The sequence below is a fragment of the Ovis aries genome, chromosome 19, assembly GCF_016772045.2.
Source record: "Ovis aries strain OAR_USU_Benz2616 breed Rambouillet chromosome 19, ARS-UI_Ramb_v3.0, whole genome shotgun sequence".
Taxonomy (NCBI): Eukaryota; Metazoa; Chordata; class Mammalia; order Artiodactyla; family Bovidae; genus Ovis; species Ovis aries.
In genome coordinates, this window is record NC_056072.1 from 11,572,640 (window position 1) to 11,600,086 (window position 27,447).

General features: G+C 48.3%; 1 protein-coding gene across 4 annotated transcripts in view; it reads left to right on the forward strand.

Annotated features, from left to right (window-relative positions):
* DLEC1 (DLEC1 cilia and flagella associated protein) overlaps positions 1 to 27,447 on the forward strand; it is an 87,143-nt gene that overhangs the window by 51,339 nt on the left and 8,357 nt on the right. For all 4 annotated transcript variants that reach the window (XM_027958016.2, XM_042236490.1, XM_042236491.2 and 1 more), the window contains exons 12-23: positions 472 to 634; positions 1,494 to 1,686; positions 2,464 to 2,522; positions 3,136 to 3,304; positions 3,539 to 3,632; positions 3,857 to 3,987; positions 4,098 to 4,256; positions 7,103 to 7,242; positions 24,409 to 24,562; positions 25,011 to 25,121; positions 26,057 to 26,187; positions 26,628 to 26,819. In XM_027958016.2, the coding sequence (XP_027813817.1) occupies positions 472 to 634; positions 1,494 to 1,686; positions 2,464 to 2,522; positions 3,136 to 3,304; positions 3,539 to 3,632; positions 3,857 to 3,987; positions 4,098 to 4,256; positions 7,103 to 7,242; positions 24,409 to 24,562; positions 25,011 to 25,121; positions 26,057 to 26,187; positions 26,628 to 26,819 (1,696 nt within the window). The remainder of the gene's footprint in view (positions 1 to 471; positions 635 to 1,493; positions 1,687 to 2,463; positions 2,523 to 3,135; positions 3,305 to 3,538; positions 3,633 to 3,856; positions 3,988 to 4,097; positions 4,257 to 7,102; positions 7,243 to 24,408; positions 24,563 to 25,010; positions 25,122 to 26,056; positions 26,188 to 26,627; positions 26,820 to 27,447) is intronic.

The window sequence follows — 27,447 nt, forward strand, 5'->3', positions numbered from 1 at the left end:
GCCCACAGGCCTGTCCCAAGCAGCCCTCTAGTGCGACAGAGATGGAAACCTGGAGGACAGTCTTTCATCACGTCACTTTGAAACTCACCTAGACCTTGGGGACCTGCCGGTGACTCACACAGAAACAGCCAGGGCGCCCCTAGGTTTCTGCTGTTAGAAGGGGTGTCCTCCTGCGTTTCCTCGGGCGCCCCGTTCCTTCCCGGCACCTGTCTATCTACCATCCACCCAGTTCACCCAGCAGGCATTAATTGAGTGCCCATCACGTGCTAGGTTAGCAGAATCACTTCCTGTTGGTCTGTGACAATGTGACAATGTGAGTCTGTATGCTGTTGGCTCCGTGTGTGTGCACTTCCTGGGGTCACGATCATGGCCAGTTAGTTGCATGTGGATGGTGACCTCGGTCATGTGACAGCCTTCAGCCAGAGTCCTGACTTCAGCCCTCGTGAAACGTTGCTCCCCTAACCTTGTCAGGAGTTGGGCAGCTGGTTGCTCTGGATCTGATCTATATTTCTGGTGAGAAAAGTCAGCCGGAGCCTGGAGAGCTCACAGACTTAACAGCCCAGTACTTCATACGCTTTGAACCTGAAAACCTTCAGTCCACCGCCAGCAAACTGCTGATGATTAGAAATGCCACGTGAGTGACGCCCGTGCGGGACCCCAGGACACACCCCGCTCCCTCCTCACCTGGCCTGACATCCTGAATCTGAGCACAGGATGGGAGGATGCGGATGAGCACTGTGCATCATGGTACTTGCTAGCCACACAGGACCATTTAAATGGAAATGAACTAAAATAAAATGAAACGCTCGCTTCATCAGTGGCGCCAGCCACATTTGAAGCGCTCAGTGCCTGGGTAGCTAGCGGCTGTCGTATTGGAGAGAGCAGATCTGTAAGCTCTCCAGCAGTGCAGGGGGTCGCACTGAGCAGTGTTGCTCTTGATCCTCTGCCTGTTAAGTCACTTCAGTCATGTCCGACTCTTTGCAGCCCTAGGGACTGTAGCCTACCAGGCTGCTGTGTCCGTGGGACTCTCCAGGCAAGAATACTGGGGTGGGTGGTCGAGCCCAGGTCTCTTATGTCTCCTGCATGGGCAGGCAGGTCCTTTACCACTAGCGTCACCTGGGGAGCCTCTCTAGTCTATCCTTAACCAGCAACAGTTTTCCAGAGAATTCCTGCCCGGCCCATGAGGGGAGCTCTCTCACGTCCCAGGGTCAGACAGCTGAAGGTCTGTGGGCTCAGCTGTCACTGCCATTTATTCTCTGAGCACCCTCTCGGCCTCGCCATTATGCCAGGGCCGACCGCAGGGTGCCTCCTGGCTTACTGTCCCCGTGACCCTGACCTTACACAGGCTCTGTTACCTGGCACAAGGAGCAGTTCTCGCCTGCCATCTCCCGCCCCACCCACACCTGCCATCAGCAGCAGGGGTGGGAGGGCTGGTCGGCAGAGTTGGGCCACGGCCTTGGCCCCGCTGCCTACTGTCAGGGTCTCCCACGCAGGCACGTGGAGCTGGCCTTCCACTGGCAGATCGTGAAGCCCAACCTGCGGTCCCTGATGCCCGGAGAAACCTACAGCACAGACAGCATCAAGTACCACCCAGACAGGGAGACGGCCTTCTGCATCACCCCCAAGATGGGCGTCCTCAGCCCCCATGCGGACCACGAGTTCATCCTGAGCTTCTCCCCTCAAGAGGTTCAAATGGGGCCATCCTGGTGGCTGCACACAATTGGGTCATGCAGGTTTCACCCTCCGTCCCTGTTCTCTGGTGATGTCGAAGCCACAGCTGTGGAGATCCCCGGGGTCCTGCCAAGGCCAGCGCCTAGCCAAGAGTGGGGCTAGCGGACAGGCTTGGTGTGTGGAGGACGAAGCAGCTCGTCTTGCCTGGCCCCACCCCGCCCACCCTGTCCTGAGCAAGTCTGGCCTCACTTCGACTCTAGTGTCTTCCATGTTTCCACTCCATCAAAGGTGTTAGCATTCCTGCCCAGCTCACAGCAGCTTCCAGAAAGTGAGGTGGGGTCCCCCAGGGCAAGGCTCACACAGCCCTCGATTCCCAAAGTGAAGCCCTGTATGTAACAGGCGAGGGTGGGGCAGGAGGGGGGTTCCCAGCGGCCCTTGTTGGTAAGACAGCAGGTCTGCCTCTCAGCCCGCCATTCAGCTCCTGATACTGTCTGTCCCAGGAAGGCTTGATGCTTCAGACACATTGAGGGCACTGCCAAGGGCCTTCCCATCCCCCAGGCCCAGCTGAGGTGGGCATGCCAGTCTTGAGACTGCAGTGGCCCCCAGTCCCTGAGTCAAGGCTCACGTTCTGGCAGCCCCCGTTTCCCCCAGTGTGGGGAGAGGCTGCAGGGAAGCAGTGTTGTGTCTCAGGAAGGTGTCTGTGGCGGCCGGCCCACGGGGAGGATTGCTGCTGTGACTCGGCGCTTCCCTGGGGCGGGCTTTCGTCTTCAGGGTGCTGTGTTTGTCTTGCAGCCAAGGGATTTTCACAGTGTGCTCCAGATGGTGCTGGAGGAAGTCCCAGAGCCTGTTAGGTGAGCAGGACCCAGGCCCTTGGCTGAGGGGTGGGCACCAGGCCTGCCCTCCCATGGAGGATGCTGGAGGGGGAGGCACCAGGACTGAGTGGGTGAGCCCCTGGCCCCCAGCAGGCTTTGGCAGGTGAGAGCTCCCTACCTTGCCCTGGCACCAGGCTTGGAGCGGGCTCCGCATGCAGGGAACAGCTCTCTGATTGTGCACCCTAGAACCTGGAAACGGTGCCCCGTGTTCACAGTTGCTACCAGTGGCCCCTGAGGGGTGGTGCTAATGGAGGAAGGAGTTGGTGACACCTCTGCCAACTCTTCCCTAAGCAGGCTGTCGCTGGGCGGGGCGGGGGGGGGCGGGGGGGGGGGGGGGGTGGTCCCCGTTCAGCTGCTGGGGAGTTCCAGGCTGGTGCGGCGGCACTGTGGTCCCTGGAAACATAAGGAGGGAACTTGGTCCTGGCCTGCAGTTGAGCTGCCAGCACAGCTGCAGGCATTTGCTTGTTTCAGGGCATTGCTGACACCTCCAATTTCAGGGGGCTCAGTAGCTGTGGGCAGGGCGTGCTTTCCTTTCACAGGACCAGAGATAGGGGACACGATGACTCTTAGCTCATGGTGGGTTTGTGTTCAGTTTGGACTTGGAAAACTCCAAGGACCCCTCGTACTGCATGGATGATGTGATCGTCCTGGAAATCGAGGTGAAGGGCTCAGTGGAACCTTTCCAGGTTCTCCTAGAGCCGTATGCCCTCATCATCCCTGGGGAGAACTATATTGGCATAAACGTGAAGAAGAATTTTAAGGTAGGTGGTTGTCTCTCCCCAGCCTGGACTGGTTGAGATGGTGCTGAACTCGGCACAAGTTCCTGGGCTCAGAGGTCTTTGGCCTGATATGTTACCCACAAACCCTGCTGGTGGTGTCTAGTGGCCGGGAATTAGCTGGGAGGGTTTGGAAAGGACCTTTTGTGAGCCCCAAACCCCTCAATCCTTTAGCAAGTACAGTCTTGCAGGGAGCCGGGGTCGGGATGTGTCTTTCAGATGTGGAACAACAGCAAGTCAGCCATCAGGTACACGTGGGGGAAGATCAGCGACTGTCACATCATTGAGGTGGAGCCCTGCACGGGGACCATCGGTACTTCAGGGATCGCAGGGGAGGGCTGGTGGGGGAGCGACAGCTCGTGGTCACAGGAGCCTGGGCAGGAGTGATCTGATCTGGGCCTGAGGCCCTGTGATCAGCTCCAGCCACAGCTCAGCCCTGGCCATGACATGAGGAGGGGCCCGACGTCTGGGCCAGCCGCAGAGGGAGCCTGCCGCCCCTGCGCGTCTTCCCCCCTCACCTCACCCTTCTTCTCCCAGAGCCCAGCGAGGTCGAAAATTTTGAGTTGAACTTTACCGGGGGTGTCCCTGGCCCGACGAGCCAGAACCTGCTGTGTGAAATCAAAGATTCACCCACGCCCGTGGTGTTGCACATTGAGGCGGCCTTTAAGGTGCCTGTGATGGGGCCGGGTGGCTAGGCGGGCTGGAAACGGGGGCGCCGGGGTAGGGCACCAAGCCCACACCCGGGTGGCCCAGTGACCGGCCCCTCTGGGTGCCTCAGGGGCCGGCCCTGGTCATCGATGTCTCAGCCCTTCAGTTTGGTTTGCTGCGCCTGGGACAGAAGGCCACCAACTTTATCCAGATCCGGAACCTCAGCCAGCTCCCGGCCACATGGGCCATGAAGGAGAGCCAGGTCTCCCTGCAAGAAAGGCAAGAAAACGTAAGTGCTGTGGTGCCACCCCGCCCCCAGACGCAGATTAACCCGTGTGATGTGTGAGCCGTGACCCCTTGACTCTGAAGCTGGCACGCTCAGGCTGGGAGAGGAAAAGCCTGCCTGGTGACCTTTGCCTGGCAGTGTCCCCCGACTCCCCATCCTTTCTACCGCAGAGCGGAACCCCGGAGACTGGATTTTCCTGTTCGTCTCTCTGCCTTCTGACACAGAACTAGGACAAGGGTTTCTCCCTCTGTCAGAGTAACCGGAGTCAAGAAGAAAGTGGGCAGCTGAGTTGGGAGGGAAGCTTCCAAGGCCTCAGGGAAAGGGCAGGCACGCTGCTGGGAGTCCAAGCCTCCCAAGGATCATGCTTGCAGTTTTGAGGACCTGCCACCAGGCGGTGAGCGTGTGACCCAAACCAGAAAGTCTCCGAAAGGAAAATCACGGCCACTAAAATGGCACGCTTCCTTTTTCTCTAAAAATAGAAAATATTAAAAGTGGCTAAGTATTTACTGTCAACTTCTAAATTAGGGCATCATGTCTAAATACCACATTCAATCCTGAACAAGCCCAAGCCACACCACCAGCAGGCCCAGGAAATCACTGGCTCACCACACACACTCTTCACACGTGGGCGCGGTCGCTGCACGTGTGAGACTCTGGCTAGGTTAAGAGGGTCTGAGCCTCCCTCTAGCTGCAGCTCACCCAGGTTCCCCTGCTGCCCACTTTCTTTCCCCTTGAAAGCTATTCCTCTTCACCTGGTAGCCTTGCTTCGCCCCTGCGCACTCTGAAACTGTGAAGACAGTTTTGTATCGAGTGGCCAAAACCATTGCCACGGGATCTGCTCCACAGGCTTGGCGTTAATGCTGGATACCCCCAGGGCTCACTGGTCACCCCGCCTGGCTCAGGAAACCAAAGGCTGAAACTGGCACAGCGCGGGGCAGGTGTTCTCAGTAACCTTTTATTCAAATGAAACCTTCAACAGAAACCCAAGATGTAGAGTAGAGTATGAACCAGAGGCCCCCTGATCAGGCATCCTGCCTCTCCCCGCATCCTACCCCCCAACTCTAGGACTTCTGGGGAGTCCCTGGGATTTCCCAGAGCACAGCTGGAAACTTATGGACCTCAGCCAGCCGCCTCATTGGATAGATACAGAGAGGGTTGGGGGCTTCCCCAGAGCCACACCACTTCTAGGTGGCAGAATCATATCAGATCCCATTTCCCTGATTCCCAGTCTGTGTTTTACCTCCCACTGGGAAGAATAACTACATTTTATAATTGAAGTAATTATCATTTTCACAGTGTATTGATTTATGTCCAAATTGAAGCTAGTCGCAATCTCTGTAGTTCTGTGTACTGTATTCTTGTGAGCTCTCCAAATATTGAGAATTGGGGTTTGTTGGCTGTGCCCAAGTCAGGATCCAGAAACCCACCCCCAGACCAAAGCCTGCCCCCGCCACATACACACATGCCTTGCGCTCCATGTGAAAAACAATGAGCAAAGAACACAAAGGAGCGCTTCCCTCCCCAGCTCTGCTTGGACCCAGTGCTCAGGAGAGACAGCTCCTTTTCCTGAGGTGTAGGCCAGCCCTACTCCCCACCTGCCAGTGCCTGGGCAGTGAAACCTCTGCAGCGAGAAAGCACAGGGCCCAAGACAGCACTGCACCGCTGCCAGGGCGGGAGGTGGGCTGGCTCAGGGCAGGGGCTGCCAGGTCACCCTGCAGGCAGGTGCCTTGCACTCATTCATGGTCTTGGTCTCAAGGAAGAAAGAGACTACAGAGGAGTTATGTTGTTCCTGGTTGTGATCTTTCAATGCCCAGTGACACCGTGCTAGTCACTGTGACCCATCTAGGGGGCCTGGGGCATACAGTCAGGGGCACTGTGGTCCCCGAGTCTTCTCCCTTCCCTCTTAGCGCCTGGTGCGGGGCAGGAGGTAGACACGTCAGATAAACGTGAACTCGCTGCAGTGGGGGACTAGGTGAGGGGGTGACCGTGTGGGCAAGGGATCACCCAAGTTCACCAAGACCAGACTTGGGTCTGGATCATCTGCGTGCAGGACAGCCGACCTGCTGACACTGGGTTGTGGTGAAGGGAAGTGTAGCGTTTATTGTAAGGCGCCAGACAAGGAGAACGTGAGGCTCACGCTCAGAAAGCCCGGAACTCCTGAAGGGTTTCAGCCAAACGTTTTTAAAGACGAGGTGAGGAAAGGGGGTCGTGGAGTCTGTGGTCAGCTCGTGCACAGTTCTCTGGTTGGTTGATGACAAGGTAGTGTCACAGCGATTCATGTCATCAATTCCCAGGCTCCAGTACATCGAGGGACTATGCGCTCATGGTCTTCAAGTAGTTAACTTCTTCCATTTGGTGGTGGTTTAAGCATCTGTAAAACAACTTAGGAAACGTGCACCAGTTACTCTTTTCTAGGTGTTTCAGAGAGGAACTAAAGCAGAGGATATGAGGGAGGGGTCTGTCCCAAGAAGACACAGTTATAAGCGCAAGGACACATCTGTGGCCACATGGAAGCTTGGGCCCTGCCGCGGTCTGGGGGCTTGTCCTTCCTTCCTTGGAGCCGCAGCTCCTGACCTGCACCTGCGCAGTGGGGCGGGCAGACCGCTCAGAGCCACCACTCCGAAGGCGCCTCCCTCTGCCTTCCACCTCCTTTCCTTGGAGACTCACTTTTCCTCGTCTTCTCATTCTGAGCACTTGCTCACCTGTGCTCCCCTGTCCGCTGTCTTCTTCCGACCCTGGAAGCGCTCAGGGGGCTGGGGGCGCAGCTTGAGGGTGACGCTGGTTGGTCATGGCCAGCCCCCAATTCTGCAGTTCCAAGGGTCCCCACTGCTCACCCTTCTCCGCATCAGGTGTCTCCCTTCGACATCGAGCCATCGAGCGGCCAAGTACAGCCGCTGGGGGAGTGCAGAGTGAGCATCACCTTGGAGGCCCGGCGCTGCCAGCGTCTGCAGACCGTCCTGGAGCTGGAGGTGGTAGACGGGGCCTGGAGGTAAGGGGATGCAGGGAGCCTGTACAACACACGCTGCATATTCACGGCATATTTATTTATATCATATGTAGTTTCGTGTTCGTAGACGTTTTGGAATTTAAAGGTATTGATAAGACATTTATAGTATAAAGTTCAGAAATTACAAAAAAGGAAATGAAAATGATCCATAATCTTATTACCTGGACATCATTCACTAGTAATATTATGGGGTATATGTATCCTTCTAGTGTGTGTGTGCTAAAGGTATGAAGGGATGTACAGTAATGCAGCCACTTGGGACAGCGTTTTGTTACCTGGTAGAAGGGTGACAGTGCTCTTGGTCCAGCATTCGTCCTGGATATAGTTGCAGAGAAACTTAGACGTGTGCGGTGGGAGCCCTGTGCTCATCCTGGAAGGCTCATAGCTGGACTGTTAATGATAGGGAAAAGCTGGAAACAAGAATGTTCATCAGCAGGAGAATGGATGCGAAATAACTGGCAGATTTTTTCTTTTGTTGAGATTCAGTTGACTCGTTACATTGTGTAAGCTTAAGGTGTACAATGTACTGACCTGAGGCTTCCCTGAGGGTGCAGTGGTTAAGACTCCGCACTTGCACTGTCTGGGGCACGAGTTCCATCCCTGGTTGGGGAACTGAGATATCCCACAAGCTGCACAGTGCAGCCAAAAAAAAAAGAAAAAGAAAATACTGACCTGATCCATTTATATGTTTCGGCACAATTGCCACTGAAGTATTAGCTTACACTTCCATCACTTTATGTAATTACATTTTCCTTTTTGTGGTGAGAATAACCAAGTCTCCCAGCAGGTTTGATGTATATAATACAGTATTGTACATAATCACCATACTTCACGTTAGGTCCCCAGGACTTGTTCACATATTAATTGGAGATTTGTACCCTTAAACAGCATCTCTCCTATTGACCCTGGCCCAGCCCCAGCTGCTGGAAACCACCGTGCTGCTCTCTTTCTTTTGGCTGTTTTAGATTCTAGATATAAGTGAGATTATAGAGAATTTGTCTTTCTCAGACTGACCTCACTTAGCACAATGTCCTCAAGGTCCATCCAGGTTGTTGCAAATGGCAGAATTTCCTTCTTTGTCATGGCTGAATAATATTCCATTGTATGCAAAAACCACTTCATCTTTACCAGTCATCTGTTGACAGACACTTAGGGTGCTTCTATACCTTGGCTATTGCGAATAATGCTGCAGTAAACATGGGGATGCAAATATCTCTTTGATATCCTGTTTTCATTCGCTTTGGATATATAGTCAAAAGTGGAATTGCTGGGTCAGATGGTAGTTTGATTTTTAATGCTTTGAGGATCCTTCATACCTTTTCTGTTGTGACTGAACCAATTTACATTCCTACCAGTGGTGAACAAGGGTTCCCTTTTCCCCACTTCCTCAGCAACATTTGTTATCTCTTGTCTTACTAAAGATAGCAGTTCTAACAGGTGTGAAGTCATATCTCATTGTGATTCTGATTTGCATTTCCCTGATGCTTAGTGATACTGAGCATCTCTTCATATACCTGTTGGCTATTTGGATGCCTTCTTTCTGAAAATGTCTAGTTCCTCTGCCCATTTTTAAATTTGAGTTCTTTACCACTGTGCTACCTGGCAATGGGAAGACACAAAGGTCTAGGGTTATTGAAATAATTTCTTTGATATGCATCTTAATGAATGCAGGAATTCTATCCTGAATCCCACTCAGGATGCACCGTTGGGAACAGGTACAGTGGCTGCTGGCTTGATGGTTGCCACATCCTTTGTTTACTGAAATGGCAGACTGCATTCTCTGTCTTCCACAGTGTGCAAATACTTCTCTCACTTGGTAGGTTGCATTTTCATTTCATTCACTGTTTCTTTTGTTGTGCAGAAGCTTTTTAGTTTGATGTCGTCTCACCTGTCTATTGTTTTTATAGGCCATCTGTTTTATTTATTTTGGTGGGATGCACAGCATGGCCTGTGGTGTGCAGGAGCTTAGGTCCCAAACAGAGGTCGAGCCTGCGCCCCTTGCAGTGGAAGCACAGTCTTCACCGCTGGACTGCTAGGGAAGCCCCTCCCTTGCTCCCTTTTGCTCTTACTGTTTTTTGCTCTTTTTGTTTTTGTTTGCTCATTTTTGCTCTTACTGTTTTTTGCTCTTGTTTTTTGTTTGCTCATTTTTGCTCTTACTGTTTTTTGCTCTTGTTTTTTGTTTGCTCATTTTTGCTCTTACTGTTTTTTGCTCTTGTTTTTTGTTTGTTCATTTTTGCTCTTACTGTTTTTTGCTCTTTTTTGTTGGCTCATTTTTGCTCTTACTGTTTTTTTGCTCTTTTTGTTTTTTGTTTGTTCATTTTTGCTCTTACTGTTTTTTGGTACTTTCAGCGTCAGATCCAAAAAAAACATTCCTCAAGATGTCGAGGAACTTCTTCCCTGTGTTTTCTTCTAGGTGTTTTATAGTATAAGGATTAGGTCTTATGTTTAAATCTTTGATCAATTTCAAGTTAGTTTTTGTGAGTGCTATAAGATGAGGGTTCAATTTCATTTTTCTACATGTGGTTATCCACTTTTCCCAATACCATTTGTTGAAGACAGTGTCCTTTCCCCATTAGGTGTTTTTTTTAAATTGAAGTAATAGTTAATTTACACTGTTGTGTTGAAGTATACTAACACATATATATGGAATTTAGGAAGATGGCAATGACGACCCTGTATGCAAGACAGGGAAAGAGACACAGATGTGTATAACAGACTTTTGGACTCAGAGGGAGAGGGAGAGGGTGGGATGATTTGGGAGAATGACATTCTAACATGTATACTATCATGTGAATTGAATCCCCAGTCTATGTCTGACGCAGGATGCAGCATGCTTGGGGCTGGTGCATGGGGATGACCCAGAAAGATGTTATGGGGAGGGGAGGTGGGAGGGGGGTTCATGTTTGGGAATGCATGTAAGAATTAAAGATTTTACAATTTAAAAAATAAAAAACAAAAAACAAAAAAAAATAAAATAAAATAAAAATAAAATAAAAAATTAATTTACACTGTTGTGTTGATTTCAAGTGTATAGCAAAGTGACTCAGTTGTATATATACATATGTGTGTGTGTATTCTTTTATATATGTATATTCTTTTTCAGATTCTTTTCCATCATAGTTTACTACAGAATATTGAGTATAGTTCCTTGTGCTATATATTAGATCCTTGCTGTTTACCTGTTTAATATATAGTACTGTGTATGACCAACCTAGACAGCATATTATAAAGCAGAGACATTACTTTCCCAACAAAGGTCCGTCTAGTCAAGGCTATGATTTTTCCCGTGGTCATGCATGGATGTAAGAGTTGGACTATAAAGAAAGCTAAGTGCCGAAGAATTGATGCTTTTGAACTGTTGTGTTGGAGAAGACTCTGAGAGTCCCTTGGACTGCAGGAGATCCAACCAGTCCATCCTAAAGGAGGTCAGTCCTGGGTGTTCATTGGAAGGACTAATGTCGAAGCTGAAACTCAAATACTTTGGCCTCCTGATGCAAAGAGCTGACTCATTGGAAGAGACCCTGATGCTGGGAAAGATTGAGGGCAGGAGGAGAAGGGGATGACAGAGGATGAGATGGTTGGATGACATCACCAACTCAATGGACATGGGTTTGGGTGGACTCCGGGAGTTGGTGATGGACAGGGAGGCCTGGCGTGCTGTGGTTCATGGGGTCACTAAGAGTTGGGCATGACTGAGCGACTGAACTGAACTGAATTTATCCTCCTCCCCATGCTCCACCCCCACTATCATCTTTGGGAACCATAAATTTGTTTCCCATCTCTGTAAGTCTATTTCTGATTTTATAAGTTCATTTGTATCTTTTTTTTTTTTTTAGATTTTACATGTAACTGATATCATATATTTGTCTTCCTCTGACTGACTTCTCTTAGTGTAATCATCTCTAGGTCCGTCCACATTGTTGCAGATGGCAGGCTTTAATTCTTTTACGGCTGAGTAATAGTCCATTGCATATATACAGCACATCTTCTTCATCCATTCATCTGCCGATGGACATTTACCTTGCCTATTGTAAATAGCGCTGCAGTGAATGTTGGGGGTGCGTGTATCTTTTCTGGTAAGACTTTTCTCAAGATACGTGTCCAGGAGTGGGATTGCTGAATCATATGGTAGCCCTATTTTTATTCTTTAGAGAACCTTCATAATATTTTCCATTGTGGCTGCAGCAATTTACATTTCCACCAACAGTGTAGGAAGGTTCCCTTTTTTCTACACACTTCCTAGCACTTACTGTTTGTAGACTTGATGATGATAGCCGTTCTGATGTGAGGTAATACCTCATTGTGGTTTTGATTAGCATTTCTCTAATAATTAGCAACATTGAGCAGCTTTTCATGTACCTGTTGGCCATCTCTGTCTTCCTTGGAGAAATGTCTGTTTAGGGTGTTCTTGGCTTTCTTGTCGAATGTTAGTTGAGTGTATGTGTGGTCCCCTTCATGGATCACAGCTTTGTCACACCAAAGGGGCTTGCATAACTCAGTGAAGCTATAAGCCATGCTGTGCAGGGCCACCCAAGACAAGATGTGGCCCCCTGGAGAAGGGAATGGCAAACCACTGCAGTATTAGAGACACAAGAACCCCATGAGCAGATGAAAAGACAAAAAGACATGTCACTGAAAGATGAGCCCCTGCGGTTGGAAGGTATCCAGTATGCTATTGGGGAAGATCAGACAGCAATTACTGATAACTTCAAAAAGAATGAAGCAGCTGGGCCAAAGCAGAAACGATGCTCAGTTGTGAATGTGTGTGGTAGTAAAAGTGAAGTCCAATGCTGTAGAGAACAGTGTTGCATAGGAACTTGGAATGTTAGGTCCATAAATCAAGGTAAACTGGATGTCGTCAAGCAGGAGATGGCAAGAGTGAACATCGATATCTTAGGCATCAGTGAACTAAAATGCGCAGGAATGGGCGAATTTAATTCAGATAAACACTTTATCTACTATTGTGGGCAAGAATCCCGTAGGAGAAGTGGAGTAGCCCTCATAGTCAACAAGAGTCCTAAATTCAGTACTTGGGTGCAGTCTCAGAAACGACAGAATGATCTTGCTTCCTTTCCAAGGCAAATCATTCAGTATCACAGTAATCCAAGTCTGTGCCCCAACCACTAATGCCAAAGAAGCTGAAGTTGAACAGTTCCATGAAGACCTCCCAGAACTAACACCAAAAAAAAGATATCCTCTTCATCATAGGGGATTGAAATGCAAAAGTAGGAAGTCAAGAGAAGATACCTGGAGTAATAGACACATTTGGCCTTGGAGTACAAAGTGAAGCAGGTTAACGGCTAATGGAGTTTTGTCAAGAGAACATGCTGGTCATAGCAAACACCCTCTTCCAACAACACAAGAGATGACTCTACATGTGGACACCATCAGATGGTCAATACCAAAATCAGATTGATTTTGTTCTTTGCAGTCGAAGATGGAGACGCCCTATACAGTCAGTGAGAAGAAGACCTGGAGCTTCAGATCCAGGTGGCTCAGATCATGTGGCTCAGAGCATGAACTCTTCATTGCAAAATTCAGGCTTAAATTGAGGCATGTAGGGAAAACCACCAGGCCATTCAGGTACGACCTAAATGAGATCCCTTACAATTATACAGTGGAGGTGATGGATAAATTCAAGGAATTAGATCTGGTAGACAGAGTGCCTGAAGAACTATGGATGAAGGTACATACAAGAGGCAGTGACCAAAACCATCCCCAAGAAAAGCAAGAAGGCAAAGTGATTGTCTGAGGAGGCTTTACAGATAGATAAGGAAAGAAGAGAAGCAAAAGGCAAGGGAGAAAGGGAAAGATAAATCTAACTGAATGCAGAGTTCCAGAGAATAGCAAGGAGAGATAAGAAGTCCTTTTTAAATAAACAATGCAAAAAAAAAAAAATTAGAGGTAAACAATAGAATAGAAGGGAAAGACTAGAGATCTCGTCAAGAAAATCAGAGAGGTCAAGGGAACATTTCACACGAGAATGGGCATGATAAAGATAGAAATGGTAAGGATCTAACAGAAGCAGAAGAGATTAAGAAGAGGTGGCAAGAATATATAGAAAAACTATATAATGATAACCCTTATGCAAGACAGCAAGAGACACAGATGTATAGAACAGTCTTCTGGACTCTGTGGTAGAGGGCGAGGGTGGGATGATTTGCGAGAATGGCATTGAAATATGTATAATATCATATAAGAAACGAATCGCCAGACCAGGTTTGACACATGAGATGGGAGCTCAGGGCTGGTGCACTGGGATGACCCAGAGGGATGGGATGGGGAGGGAGGTGGGAGGGGGGTTAAGGATGGGGAACACGTGTACACCTGTGGCGGATTCATGTCAATGTATGGCAAAACCTATACAATATTGTAAAATAAATAAAAGCAACTCAAAAAAAAACTACATAAAAAAGGTCTTAATGACTCAAATAACCACAGTGATGTAGTCAGTCACCCAGAGCTGTACTTCCTGGAGTGTGAAGTTCATTGGGCCTTAGGAAGCATTACTACAGACAAAGCTAGTGGAGGGGATGGAATTCCAGCTGAGCTATTTAAAATCCTAGAAAAATGGTGCTGTTAAAGTGCTGCACTCAATATGCCAGCAAATTTGGAAAACTCAGTGACCACAAGACTGGAAAAGGTCAGTTTTCTTTCCATTCCCAAAGAAGGGCAATGCCAAAGAATGTTCAGACTACCATACAAGTGTGCTCATTTCACATGCTAGTAAGGTTATGCTCAAAATCCTTCAAGCTAGGCATCAGCAGTACATGAACTGAGAACTTCCACATGTTCAAGCTGGATTTAGAAAAGTCAGAGGAACCAGAGATCCAATTGCCAACATTCATTGGCTCATAGAGAAAACAAGGGAATTCCAGAAAAACATCTGTTTCTGCTTCACTGACTATATGAAAGCCTTTGACTGTGTGGGTCACAACAAACTGTGGAAAATTCTTAGAGATGGAAATACCTTACTTGGAAATGCCACCTTACTTGTCTCCTGAGAAACCTGTATGCTGTTAGAACAGCAGTTAGAACTGGACTTGAAACAACAGAGTGGTTCAAAATTGGGAAAGGAGTATGCCAAGGCTGTATATTGCCACCCTGCCTATTTAACTTCTATGCAGAATACATCATGTGAAATGCTGGGCTGGATGAATCACAAGCTGGAGTCAAGATTTCCAGGCAGAATATCAACAACCTCAGATACGTGGATGATACTCCTCTAATGGTAGAAAGTGAAGAGGATCTAAGGAGCCTCTTGATGAGCGTGAAAGAGTAGAGTGAAAACGCTGGCTTGAAACTCAACACAATCTAAGATCATGGTATCCAGTCTCACCACTTCATGGCAAATAGAAGAGAAAATAGTGGAATGAGTAACAGATTTTATTTTCTTGGTGTCCAAAATCACTGTGGATGGTGACTGCAGCCATGAAATTAAAAGACATTTTCTCCTTGGAAGGAAAACTATGAGAAACCTAGACATCATGTTAAAAAGCAGAGACATCACTTTGCCAACAAACGTCCGTATACTCAAAGCTATGGTTTTTCCAGTAGTCGTGTACCCATGTGAGAGTTGAACTATAAAGAAGGGTGAGCGCTGAAGAATTGCTGCTTTCCAATTGTGGTGCTGGAGAAGACTCTTGAGATATCAAAGCAGTCAATCCTAAAGGGAATCAACCCTCAGTGTTCATTGGAAGGATTGATGCTGAAGCTCCAACACTTTGGCTGCCTGATGCGATGAGCCGACTCATTGAAAAAGACCCTGATGCTGGGAAAGATTGAAGGCAAAAGGAGAAGCGGGTGACAGAGGATGAGATGGTTAGATAGCGTCATTGACTCAGTGGACATGAATTTGAGCAAACTTCAGGAGATAGTGAAGTACAGGGGAGCCTGGCGTGCTACAGTACATGGGGTTGCAAAGAGTTGGACACAACTTAGTGGCTGAACAACAGCAACAGAAATAGGTGGCATTTTTAAATGAACGGAATACCATAGTATTCTAGGTGGAACACACTGGAGGTTTTGAAGGCTATTAATGATATTCCCTCCCTCATGCTCTTCTTTCCTCCCTCCTTCCTTCTTTTCTGATGGAAAATTTCTTATATAAAAATATTAATGATAGTATAATTGAACACCGGTGACCTTGGTGTGGAACAAGTTGGAACGGGCCTTGGCTTCCCAGCCGGAGACTGAGCCCAGGTTGCACTGGTGAAAGCCCCAGATCCTAGCCACTAGAGTGACAAGGGCCCTGGTCCTTCATCTTTGGGAAAAGAATTTCCGCAAAGATGGAAAGTAGTGAAGCAAGTAAAGTATTTAGTAGAAGTACAGTAAGTGTACTTACTTACTCCTTGGAAGAAAAGTTATGACCAACCCAGATAGCATATTCAAAAGCAGAGACATTACTTTTGCCGACTAAGGTCCGTCTAGTCAAGGCTATGGTTTTCCTGTGGTCATGTATGGATGTGAGAGCTGGACTGTGAAGAAGGCTGAGCACCGAAGAATTGATGCTTTTGAACTGTGGTGTTGGAGAAGACTCTTGAGAGTCCCTTGGACTGCAAGGAGATCCAACCAGTCCATTCTGACGGAGATCAGCCCTGGGATTTCTTTGGAAGGGATGATGCTAAAGCTGAAAACTCCAGTACTTTGGCCACCTCATGCGGAAGAGTTGACTCGTTGGAAAAGACTCTGATGCTGGGAGGGATTAGGGGGCAGGAGAAGAAGGGGATGAAGAAGACCAAGGATGAGATGGCTGGATGTCATCACTGACTCGATGGATGTGAGTCTGAGTGAACTCCGGGAGCTGGTGATGGACAGGGAGGCCTGGCGTGCTGCGATTCATGGGGTCACAAAGAGTCGGACACAACTGAGCGACTGAACTGAACTGACAGTACGTGTGGATAGACACAAGGGCAGACTCAGAGGGAGAGTCCCGAGTTGCTGAGTCGTGCCCTCATGATGACTCGAGTTACTTTTATGGGGCGTTTCTTCCGGGTTTCCTGGGGCCCATCATGCTGATGTGCCTGGGTCACGTCTGCTGTATCTCAGGATCCTTCCATGTGCCTGCACGCATCTCTTTGACCTTCAAGGAACCTTTCTGTGCATGTGTGGCCAGGGAGGTCTCCTGACTTCAGGAATGAGAAATATGTGCTCCGGGCAGGGCTCAATGGTAGCTTAGCGTCATTCCCCTTTGACCTTCAAGGAGCCTTTCTGCGCATGTGCGGTCAGGGAGGTCTCCTGACTTCAGGAATGAAAAGTATGTGGTCTGGGCAGGGCCCAGCCGCCTCCCTTAATTGTCCTGCTAGTAGTCTTGTCTTGGAGTTTCAGTCCATAGGGAATAAATCTCCAGTTGCTTTACCCTCAGAGGGGCCTATCCACCTCCTGTCTGATAACGAGCCCCTGTGTATCCATCATCTACCTTCAACAATTATCAAATCATTGCAAATACTGTATCATCCACATGCTTCACCCACTTCTTCCCACCCCTTCTCAAACTATTTTGAAGCAAAACATTTATTTTCTTAAATTGACTGGTACTAATATTTTGCTTCTTAAGCTGGACGAGGGTAGAACACAGATGTTCTCTTCATTATTATTGTTTTAATCATATATATATATATATATATTTAAACTGTGTGTTTGTTTTGTACTTGTTTCACCGTGTATTTTGTTATAAAAACACCTAACTGCTTGTTTTAGATCCTCATGAGTTCTTAATGTATCCTCCAAAGAGAATGTGCCAGTTTATACTTTCACCTCCAGGCGATGAGACTACCCATCACCCCAGACCCTCACAGTCAGATATCTTCAGGCTGTACTTGAACCAGCAACAGGGGGAAAGTCCCAGCAGAGTCTCGTTCAAACGTGCTTTCCCACAACTACTGTCGTGGGCCTCAGGATGAGTCTCTTCACACTCAGCTGTAACCGCATGGTTCTTCCTGGTCCTTACACACGGTTAAGTCTGTTTTCTCCTCAGGGAGAGTCAATGCCTTTTATTCAGTCTTTTCTTATTTCCTTTCTTATCTGTATTCTTTCTTCTTAAAGGGCCTTGTATTAGTCAGAATATTTACAGTTGCAAGTGATGGAGATATAACAGTTTAGGCAGGAAAGGGGAACCATTGGCTCACGTACCTGGGCATTCCTGCCCTGCCAAATCCAGGGGCTCCAGCCTCTTGTCTGGGCTTCTACTTCTTGCTCCTTCTCCACCCTCCATCCCTCTTCCCACATCCATCCTTCCACACAGCTACTCTCTCTTTGTTGGCCCTTCTCTCCCCTATTGGCGGGGGCCCTTGGCCACAATGCCCCAGGGAAGGGGGCCACTTAGAGCTCCAAGCTCACAGACTTCCAACTTAATAACTACTCCATGAAGAATGAAAATGCTTTCTCCAGAGATATAATCTGATTGGATCTCTTTGGTCCCTGCCCCCTTACACCGCAGCGGGGAGAATCTGGCTCCAAAAGAAGCACTGGGCAAGCTTGCCAGACAGTAAAAACAGTAGCTACCATAGCCCAGCACAAATCTGCTGGAACTGTAATGCACGGAGTTAAGCATTTTCCTTGTATACTCTATCTGTTGGGGTTTTTCTCCTCACAGGGATACGTTCTTGGCCCTGCAGATCACTAACTTGGTCTCTGATGGATGCACCTGTTCCAACCTCTTTTGTTTGTGACGTGTTCCTTTTCTGTAGCTATCTGTTCAGTTCAGTCACTCGGTTGTATCTGACTCTTTGTGACCCCATGGACTGCAGCATGCCAGGCTTCCCTGTCCATCACCAACTCCTGCGGCTTACTCAAACTCATGTCCATTGAGTCAGTGATGCCATCCAAGCCTCTCATCTTCTGTCGTCCCCTTCTCCTCCCAACTTCAATTATTCCCAGCATCAGGGTCTTTTCAAATGAGTCAGTTCTTCACATCAGGTGGCCAAAGTATTAGAGTTTCAGCTTCAGCATCATTCCTTCTAAAGAATATTCAGGACTGATTTCCTTTAGGATGATAATGATACACGGGGCAAATATGATAGCTGCCAATCCCAACCCACTGTCCCTCCTTCTCCACTCTGCTTTCCTACTTCTTCTCTTCCTCAGCCATACTTGTGACCATCTCTCCTTTAATGGTGGACTGCCCTGGTGGCTCAGTGGTAAAGAATCCGCCTGCCAGTGTAGGAGACATGGGTTCGATTCCTGGGTCAGGAGGATCCCCTGGAGAAAGAAATGGCAATCCACCGTAGTATTCTTGCCTGGAAAATCTCATGGACAGAGGAGTGTGGTGAGCTACAGTCCTTGGGGTTGCAAAAGATACAACTTAGCGACCAAACAACAACAGTTCTTTAATGGTACTCATCCCGTGTGTGAAGTGATATTTCACTGAGGATTTGATTTGAATTTCCCTTATGGCACATAATGCTTAGCATCTTTCAGGAGCTTACTGGCCACTTGTAGATCCTCTTTGGAGAACTATCTCTTGAGTTCTTTGCTCATTTTTTAAAAAATAGGGTTCTTTGTCTTTTTGTTATTGAGATAAAGGTATTCTTTTTCTTTTTTTTTAGGTTAAGTGTTCTTTTTATATACATGTCTCTTATTCAGTTCAGTCGCTCAGTCGTGTCCGACTCTTTGTGACCCCATGAATCACAGCACGCCAGGCCTCCCTGTCCACCAACTCCGGGAGTTCACTCAGACTCAGGTCCATCGAGTCAGTGATGCCATCCAGCCATCTCATCCTCTGTCGTCCCCTTCTCCTCCTGCCCCCAATCCCTCCCAGCATCAGAGTCTTTTCCAGTGAGTCAACTCTTCGCATGAGGTGGCCAAAGTACTGGAGTTTCAGCTTTACCATCATTTCTTCCAAAGAAATCCCAGGGCTGATCTCCGTCAGAATGGACTGGTTGGATCTCCTTGCAGTCCATGGGACTCTCAAGAGTCTTCTCCAACACCACAGTTCCAAAGCATCAATTCTTTGGCGCTCAGCCTTCCTCACAGTCCAACTCTCACATCCATACATGACCACAGGAAAAAGCATAGCCTTGACTAGACGGACCTTAGTCGGCAAAGTAATGTCTCTGCTTTTGAATATGCTATCTAGGTTGGTCATAACTTTTCTTCCAAGGAGTAAGCGTCTTTTAATTTCATGGCTGCAGTCACCATCTGCAGTGATTTTGGAGCCCCCCAAAATAAAGTCTGACACTGTTTCCACTGTTTCCCCATCTATTTCGCATGAAGTGATGGGACCGGATGCCATGATCTTCGTTTTCTGAATGTTGAGCTTTAAGCCAACTTTTTCACTCTCCTCTTTCACTTTCATCAAGAGGCTTTTTAGCTCCTCTTCACTTTCTGCCATAAGGGTGGTGTTATCTGCATATCTGAGGTTATTGATATTTCTCCTGGCAATCTTGATTCCAGCTTGTGCTTCTTCCAGCCCAGCGTTTCTCATGATGTACTCTGCATATAAGTTAAATAAGCAGGGTGACAATATACAGCCTTGACGTACTCCTTTTCCTATTTGGAACCAGTCTGTTGTTCCATGTCCAGTTCTAATTGTTGCTTCCTGACCTTCATACAGGTTTCTCAAGAGGCAGATCAGGTGGTCTGGTATTGCCATCTCTTTAAGAATTTTCTGCAGCTTATTGTGATCTACACAGTCAAAGGCTTTGACATAGTCAATAAAGCAGAAATAGATGTTTTTCTGGAACTCTCTTGCTTTTTCCATGATCCAGCTGATGTTGGCAATTTGATCTCTGGTTCCTCTGCCTTTTCTAAAACCAGCTTGAACATCAGGAAGTTCATGGTTCACTTATTGCTGAAGCCTGGCTTGGTCTCTTATTAGATATATGATTTTCAAGTCTCTTCTCCCATTCTGAGAATTGTCTTTTCACTTGTGTGTGTGTGTGTGTGTGTGTGTGTGTGTGTGTGTGTGTGATCTATTAGCTTATTTTTGGCTGTGCTGGGTCTCCGTTGCTGTGCGCGGGTTTCCTTTAGTCACAGCGGGCGGGGGCTGCTCGCTGTTGCAGGGCTCAGGCCCCTTGCAGCAGTGGCTTCTCTCGCTGTGGAGCATGGGCTCTGGGCACATGAGCTTGCAGGGGCCTGGTTGCCCCACGGCATGTGGAATTTTCCCAGACCAGGGACTGAATCTATGTCCCCTGCATCGGCAGGCAGATTCTTAACCAGTAGACGACCAGGCATGTCCCTCTTTTCACTTTCTTGATGGTGTACTTGGAAGCACAGAAGGTTTTAATTTTGGTGAATTCCCAGTTTATGTATTTTTCTCTTTTGTGGCTTATGCTTTTGGTGTTATACCTGTGAAACCACCGCCTAATGTCCGAAAGATTTACTCACATGTTTTCTTCTAAGAGTTTCATAGTTTTAGCTCTTATTTTTAGGTCTCTGATCCATTTTGAGTTAGTTTTGAAATCAAGAAGTATGAATTCTCCAACTTCATTTCTCTTTCTCAAGATTGTTTTGGCTATTCTGGGTCCTTTGAATTTCTGTATGAATTTTAGAAGCAGTTTATCAGTGTCTACAAAGACCTAGCTGGGATTTTAATAGGGAGTACATTGAATCTGCATGTCTGATCTGGGGAGTATTGCCCTCCTGACAATATTAAGTCTTCCCATCCTTTAACAGGAAAATGTCTTTCCATTTATTTAGGTGGTTTTTCATTTCTTTCAGTGATGTTTTGTAATTTTCAGTGTATAAGTCTTATACTTTTTTGTTAAAATTATTTCTAAGGATTGTGTCATTTTTGATGCTTTTGGAAATGGAGCCTTCTTAATCATACTTTATGATTATTCATTGCCAGTGTGTAGAAATACAAACAGTTTTTTGTATTTTGACCTTGAACCCTATAACCTTGCTGATACGTTACTTCTAATGGTTTTCTAATTAGAAGATTGTGTCATCTGCATTTAGAGATAATTTTACATCTGCATTTCTTTTCTTTTTCCTGCCCAATGGACCTAATAATATTCCAGTTCAGTGGGCTTCGCTGGTGGCTCAGAGGTTAAAGCATCTGCCTGGAATGCGGGAGACCCGGGTTTGATCCCTGGGTTGGGAAGATTCCCTGGAGAAGGAAATGGCAATCCACTCTAGTACTCTTGCCTGGAGAATCCCATGGAGGGAGGAGCCTGGTAGGCTACAGTCCATGGACTTGCAAAGAGTCGAACACGACTGAGCGACTTCACTTTCACTTTCACTTTCAGTGTTGATTGGAAGAGGCAAGAGTGGGAATCTTCACCCTAGTTCTAAAATACACAGATGAAGTCAGTGTCTGGACATCCTTACCTTGTTCCTTATCTTAAAAGGAAAACAGTCTTTACCTTTAAGTCCAATATTAACTGTAGGCTTTTTGTAGGTATCCTTTTTCAGGTTGAGGAAGTTTCCTTCTGTTCCTAGTTTGCTGGTTTTCCTCATGAAAGAATGTTAGATTTCATTGACTGTATTTTCTGCATTGTTTGAAATGACCATGTCCTTTGTCCTTTTTTTAAATTAATGTAGTATTTTACGCTGATTTTTGCATTTTAAACCCAAATTTTATTTCTTATTTGACTTCGTGCTTATTTGGGAGTGTGTTGTTTAATTTACACATATTTTCATTTATTTATTTATTGTTGGCCACACCGTGCAATTTGTGGGATCTTAGTTCCCCAACCAGGTATTGAACCTGAGCCCTCAGCAGTGAAAGCACAGAGTCCTAACCACTCGACCACTAAGGAGCTCCCTGTTCTGTCCACTGTTTAAAATGACGTATTGAAATCTCTAATCTTTATTGTTTTGAATTTTTATTGGAATATTTACATTTATAGTGTTGTGTTAATTTCAGGTATACAGCAAAGCGAATCAGTTATACATATATCCACTCTTTCTTTTTTAGGCTCTTTTCCCGTGTAGGCCGTTACAGAGTACTGAGTAGAGGTCCCTGTGCTATACAGCAGGTCTTACTAGTTACCTGTTTTATCCATAGTAGTCTCAGTCTCCCAGTTATCCCCCACCCCTTATCCCCTGCTAACCTTGTTTCCTAACCTTGTTTGTGACTCTACTTTTGTTCTGTAAATAAATTCGTTTGTAGTCTTTTTTTTTAGATTTCACCTGTAAGCAATATCATGTATTCTTCCTTCACTGTCTGCCTTACTTCACTCGGTAGGACAGTCTCTAGCATCCGTGTTGCTGCAGACGGCACGACTTCGTCCCTGCTATGGCTGAGTACCATTCTCCTGTATACGTGGGCTGCCTCTCCATCACTCCTCTTGACGGACATCTCGTTCACTTCCATGTCCTTTCTGTTGTGTGTGTCTTTCTGAATCACGGTTTTCTGCAGCCCTAGTGGGATTGCAGGATCATGTGGCCGTTCTGTTTTTAGTTTCTTAAGCGGCCTCCCCAGTGGCTCTGCCAGGCTCCATTCCTATCGACAGCATACCCTTTTCTCCACGCCCTCTCTAGCAATTTACTGTTTGTAGACTTCTTGACCTTTCTGACTGGTGATACCTCATTGTAGTTTTGATTTGCATTTCCCTAATAATTAGTGAATTATTTTTCATGTGCTTTTTGCCCGGCCATCTAATTATTATTTTTGAATGATCAATTTCTCCCTTCAGTGCTGTCATTTTTTGCTTCATGTATTTTGGGACTCTGTAGTTAGACGTTTGTATTTATAACTGCAGTTAAGCCTCATTTTCAAAGATATTTTACAGCTTTTACAGGGACAAATTTTTTCTTATTTGATATTCTTTTCTTCCGATTTTTTTTTTTTTCCACTTTTTGGCTGCACCTTGCAGCATGTAGGATCTTCCCCAATGAGGACTGAACCTGCGCCCTCTGCATTGGAAATGTGGAGTCTTCACCAGTGGCATGCCAGGGAAGTCCATTCTTATCTGATACTCTTGAAGACTGCCAGGGTGACTTAGATGGCAGAGGCTTTTTTGTCCTTAACTATTGAACAAAGTGAACAAAACTCAGGAACTTACGGCAAAAAAATGGATCTGGGGAGAAAGTTAAGAAAAGAAAAGATAGCATGAAGACATCCTTGTGACGGAACTGTTCTGTGTCTCGACTGTGATGGTGTCACGGGTATCTACATGTGATAAAATTGTGCAGAGGCAAATACAGATTAGTGCATGTCAGCTTCGTGGGGTCCGAATAAGACTGCTGGACTGGATCCATCTCGGTCTCCTGCTTGTGACGTGGTGCTGTCATTATGCAAGCTGTTACTGTTGGGAAGTCGGGTGAAGCGTATACTTGGATCCCTTTGTGTTTTTGTTGTTGTTGTTACAGCTGCATGGGAATATACAGTTATTGCAAAATAAAAAATTAAAAGCAAAATACATGTTATCTCCATTCCTTACATAAGGAAAAAATACCCTCAGACATGTTTGGGTAGGTCTCTTTCTAGGTTTTTTAATATTGTTCTATTGATTTGTTGTGTATCTCCCTACCAGTAACACACTCCCTTGATTGATATAGCTGTATAGGAAGTCTTAATATCCAGTAGACTAATTTCCTACTTTATTAATCTTCAGTCTGTGTCCTTTATCTTTCTATATAAATTTTCAAATAAACTTGTCTATATCTTCAAAAATCATGGCTAGGAGTTTGATAAGAACTGTGTTAAACCTAATAGATCATTTTTGGGAGAACTGACATATATGTTGAGTCTGTTCATCTGTGATTGTGATTTATGCCTCTCTGTTTATTGTCATCTTCGCTTTCTTTCATCAGCGTTTCATAGTTTTCAGCACACAAGTTCTGTATGTGTTTAATTAGAGATTTGCCTGTTTCACTTTTATGAGTAATTGTCAGTGGGATTATACTTTTAACTTCCGTTTCTACATGTTCCTTGTTAGCCTGTAAACACGTGATCGGGTTTGGAATTCCTTGCGGTCCGGTAGTTAAAGCTCTACACTGTTTCACTGCTGGGGGCTCAGCAGGTTCTTTCCCTGGTCGGGGAACTACAAAATCTCACAAGCCGCCTGATGCAGCCAAAAAAAAGGTCATTGATTTTTATATGCTGATTTTTAGCCCGTCACTTTGCTGACTCACTCATTAGTTCCAAGAGTTTTTATTATAGATTCTTTGGGATTTTCTACAAAGACGGTCATGTCATATGCACATGGGTAGCTTTTACTTCTTTTCTGATGAGTATGCCTTTTCTCCCCCGTGTTCCAGCCACCTTCCCGTGTACGCTGAGGTGCAGGAGCCCTACGTGTACCTGCAGAACAGCCAGGTGGAGGTCCCCAACCTCTATCTGGGCGTGCCCACCAAGATGGCCATCACACTCGTCAATGGCACGCTCCTGCCCACCCACTTCCACTGGGGCAAGGTACGCGAGCCCACTCCATTGGGCCCCACCCTTGCAGCTCTCAACCCCAGAGGCCCATGTTGAGGGGCATCCTGCCCCCCAGACACCATCCAGAACAGATCACTGCCTCTGGGGGCCGACTCTGTAGCCTGCCCCGTGTGCCAGGGGAGATAAGGCCATGTCTCCATGCATCAAAACTAGCTACCCGCTGTTCCCCATCACCCTGGGCCTCCAAGGGCAGCCTTTTGTTAAGTCCAGGGAACCCCTGACAGGTGTGAGGTCCATCCAGCATGGTCAAGGAGAGAAGGGACCAGTGGTTTATCCCCACCTGGGAGCACCATGCCCTGCTGGGCTCACTGAGGGACCCTAGTCAGCAGCGTCCCCAAAGCATGCAGCGGTCCTAATCCCTCTGTCAGGACTCAGGTCCATCCTGGAAGCCCAGCCCCTGACCTGCCTCTGTGTCTGCCAGCTCCTGGGGCTCCAAGCAGATGTCTGCACAGTGAAAGTCTCCCCGAGACGTGGCACACTGGGCCCCAGCGAGGAGCGCCAGCTCAGCCTGGAGTTGACTGTGCATACCCTGGTGAGTGTGAAGCCAGGGGCTGCATTGCCTGGGGAGGCCCCCGGCTGTCTACATCCATGCCAGTCGGGAGGTCTGCCTCAGACCCCTGTCCTGGGCCAAGCAGGGAACAGATTTCTTGCATTGGGGTCTGGGGCTCCATTCCTGCTGGGCCTGCTCTCTAGGAACACAGGGTCAGGAAGGCTGGAGCAGACTGGGATGGGCCCTGAAACTCTTGAGCACCACCCTTAGCCCTCTCCAGCCATCCTCTGTGGCACAGGTGGGCCCACCTTTCCACCTGCCCAGAGATGCCCCTGTGCTGGGTGCCCCAGGGGCATCTGAGCAGTGCCCCAGTTCCTCAGAAGAAGGACACAGTTTCTCCCGGGTTCAGCCCACAGGAAGGCCATCGGGCAGAACGTGCTCCGTCCTTGGGGGGTTACCAGCCATCCGTTTGTAGTTCTTATGGAAAAAGAAGCTTCTTCCTCACAGGGACTCACAGACCCAGGTCCCAGTACCTCTGTGGGGAGCATGGAGACGTAGGCTTTCTTGCACAGCTGAGTCTGAGCTCGAGGGTCACAGATGAGTAGGCCCTGGGCTGGCCCAGAGCACACCTCACGCAGGAAGGGTTTGACTTCTGTGATAGCAGCTTCATCAGAATAAATGTGCAGCTTCTCCCAAGATCTGCTTGGCGGGGGTCTCCTTCAGGCGAGCACGCCCAGATGTTGGGAGCCAAGTCACAGCCAGGAGCTCTGAGGAAGGGGCCAGGCCTCCTGAGGGTCTGGGGATGGTGGCCCATTGAGGGGGTTGGGAGCCCTTCCACAGAGATGAGCCTGGACAAGGCCTTTGGGTTGAACCCTCCCAGCTGCCCCTGTGCCACAGGAGGCCATCTGAGGCCCTTCTGCCAAGGCCCACCCTGGGTCTTACCCACGGTGACACGCCCCTGGTGACCTTTCCTACAGGAAGCGGTGACCGACCTGGCCCTCCCTTGTGACGTGTCAGGCATGAGGGAGCCACTGGTTCTGGGCATCTCAGGGAAACCCCGGGGACTGCAGGTAGCCATCGGCGTCTCTAAGGAGGAGAGTGATGACAGGTGAGCCCAGGGCTGGGCCTGGGGGTTGGGGCGGCCATTCAGAGGAGCGGCCTCGCTGTGGGACCAGCCTCTCTCAGTTGATTCCCACAGCCAGGAGAAGACCCCTCACAAACTGTGTGGGGAGAGACCCCTCCCCCCCGCCCCATCCCTGCCCTCTGGGTGGTCGTTCTCCGTATGCCAGAGGCCAGACATCCATGGTGTGGGGAACAGCAAGGGACAGGGCTGTGGGCAGCTGGGAGACACGCCGGCCTGCCCCTGGCCTGGGAGAGCTGGTGGCGGGGGACACCCGTCTTGGCATAGAGGGTGCATCTGTGGGGTGGCTGGCTTTGCGAGGAGGGCTTAAAGCCTGGTTTTGGGGGCAGCTGGGCACCTCCAGCCTGAGGTGGCCGGCCGGGCAGGGCTGAGGGTGGCATGTAACTGGTGCCCACGGGCTTGGACAGTGCTCCCAGCACAGAGCTGTGGCCTGGCCACCCCGAGACACTCCACCTGGACTTCGGCTCAGCAGTGCCACTGCGGACCCACGTGAACCGCCAGCTCTTCCTGACCAACTGCTCCCCAATACAGACCCCTTTCACCCTCGAGTTTGAGTACTTCGGGAGCCCTGTGAACAGCCTGAGCCAGAAGCCCAGTCCGTGAGTCCAGCTGTTTTCAGTGACTGTTCTCGGGGAGGATGCAGCCTGGGGTTGCCCCACTGGGCCTCCATGTGGCTTCGGCGGGTATGAGTCGCCGGAGGAGGGTGTCCGCAGGTAGACGTGGAGAAACACAAGGAGTAGGGGGCCCTGCCTGCCCACCTCCCAGGCCTTGAGAGGAAAGCGGGGCGTGTGGCCCCTTCTGGTAGCCTGGGCTGCCAAGGCAAGGGCTTTGGATAGACCAGGCGGTCCTGGGGCCCTAGGATGAGGAAGAAGTTACTGTAGGTGGAGGCAACCGTGGCCAGAAGGGGAGTGAGGCATGCTGCAAAGCTGTAGCTTGCAATCCCATTGGAAGTATTTATATCCCAGAAGTTAGCTCAGCTTGCCAGCACCGCACTGTAGACACCTCCCCTCCTAAGGTAGGGAGAGTGGGGGGCAACTTCGGACTGCTGGGAGTGGGGGCTGCCACAAACAGTTCCTTAGCCATGAATTTGTCAACTGCAGAAAGTTAGCATGTGCAGTGGTGGGATAGATGTCCGCAGGAGACTGGAGACGGCCTATTGCAGAAGGCTGGGCAAAGGCTGGGAGTCTGGACTGGGTCTGCATCCTGGGGTCACCAGGGCACAGAGCC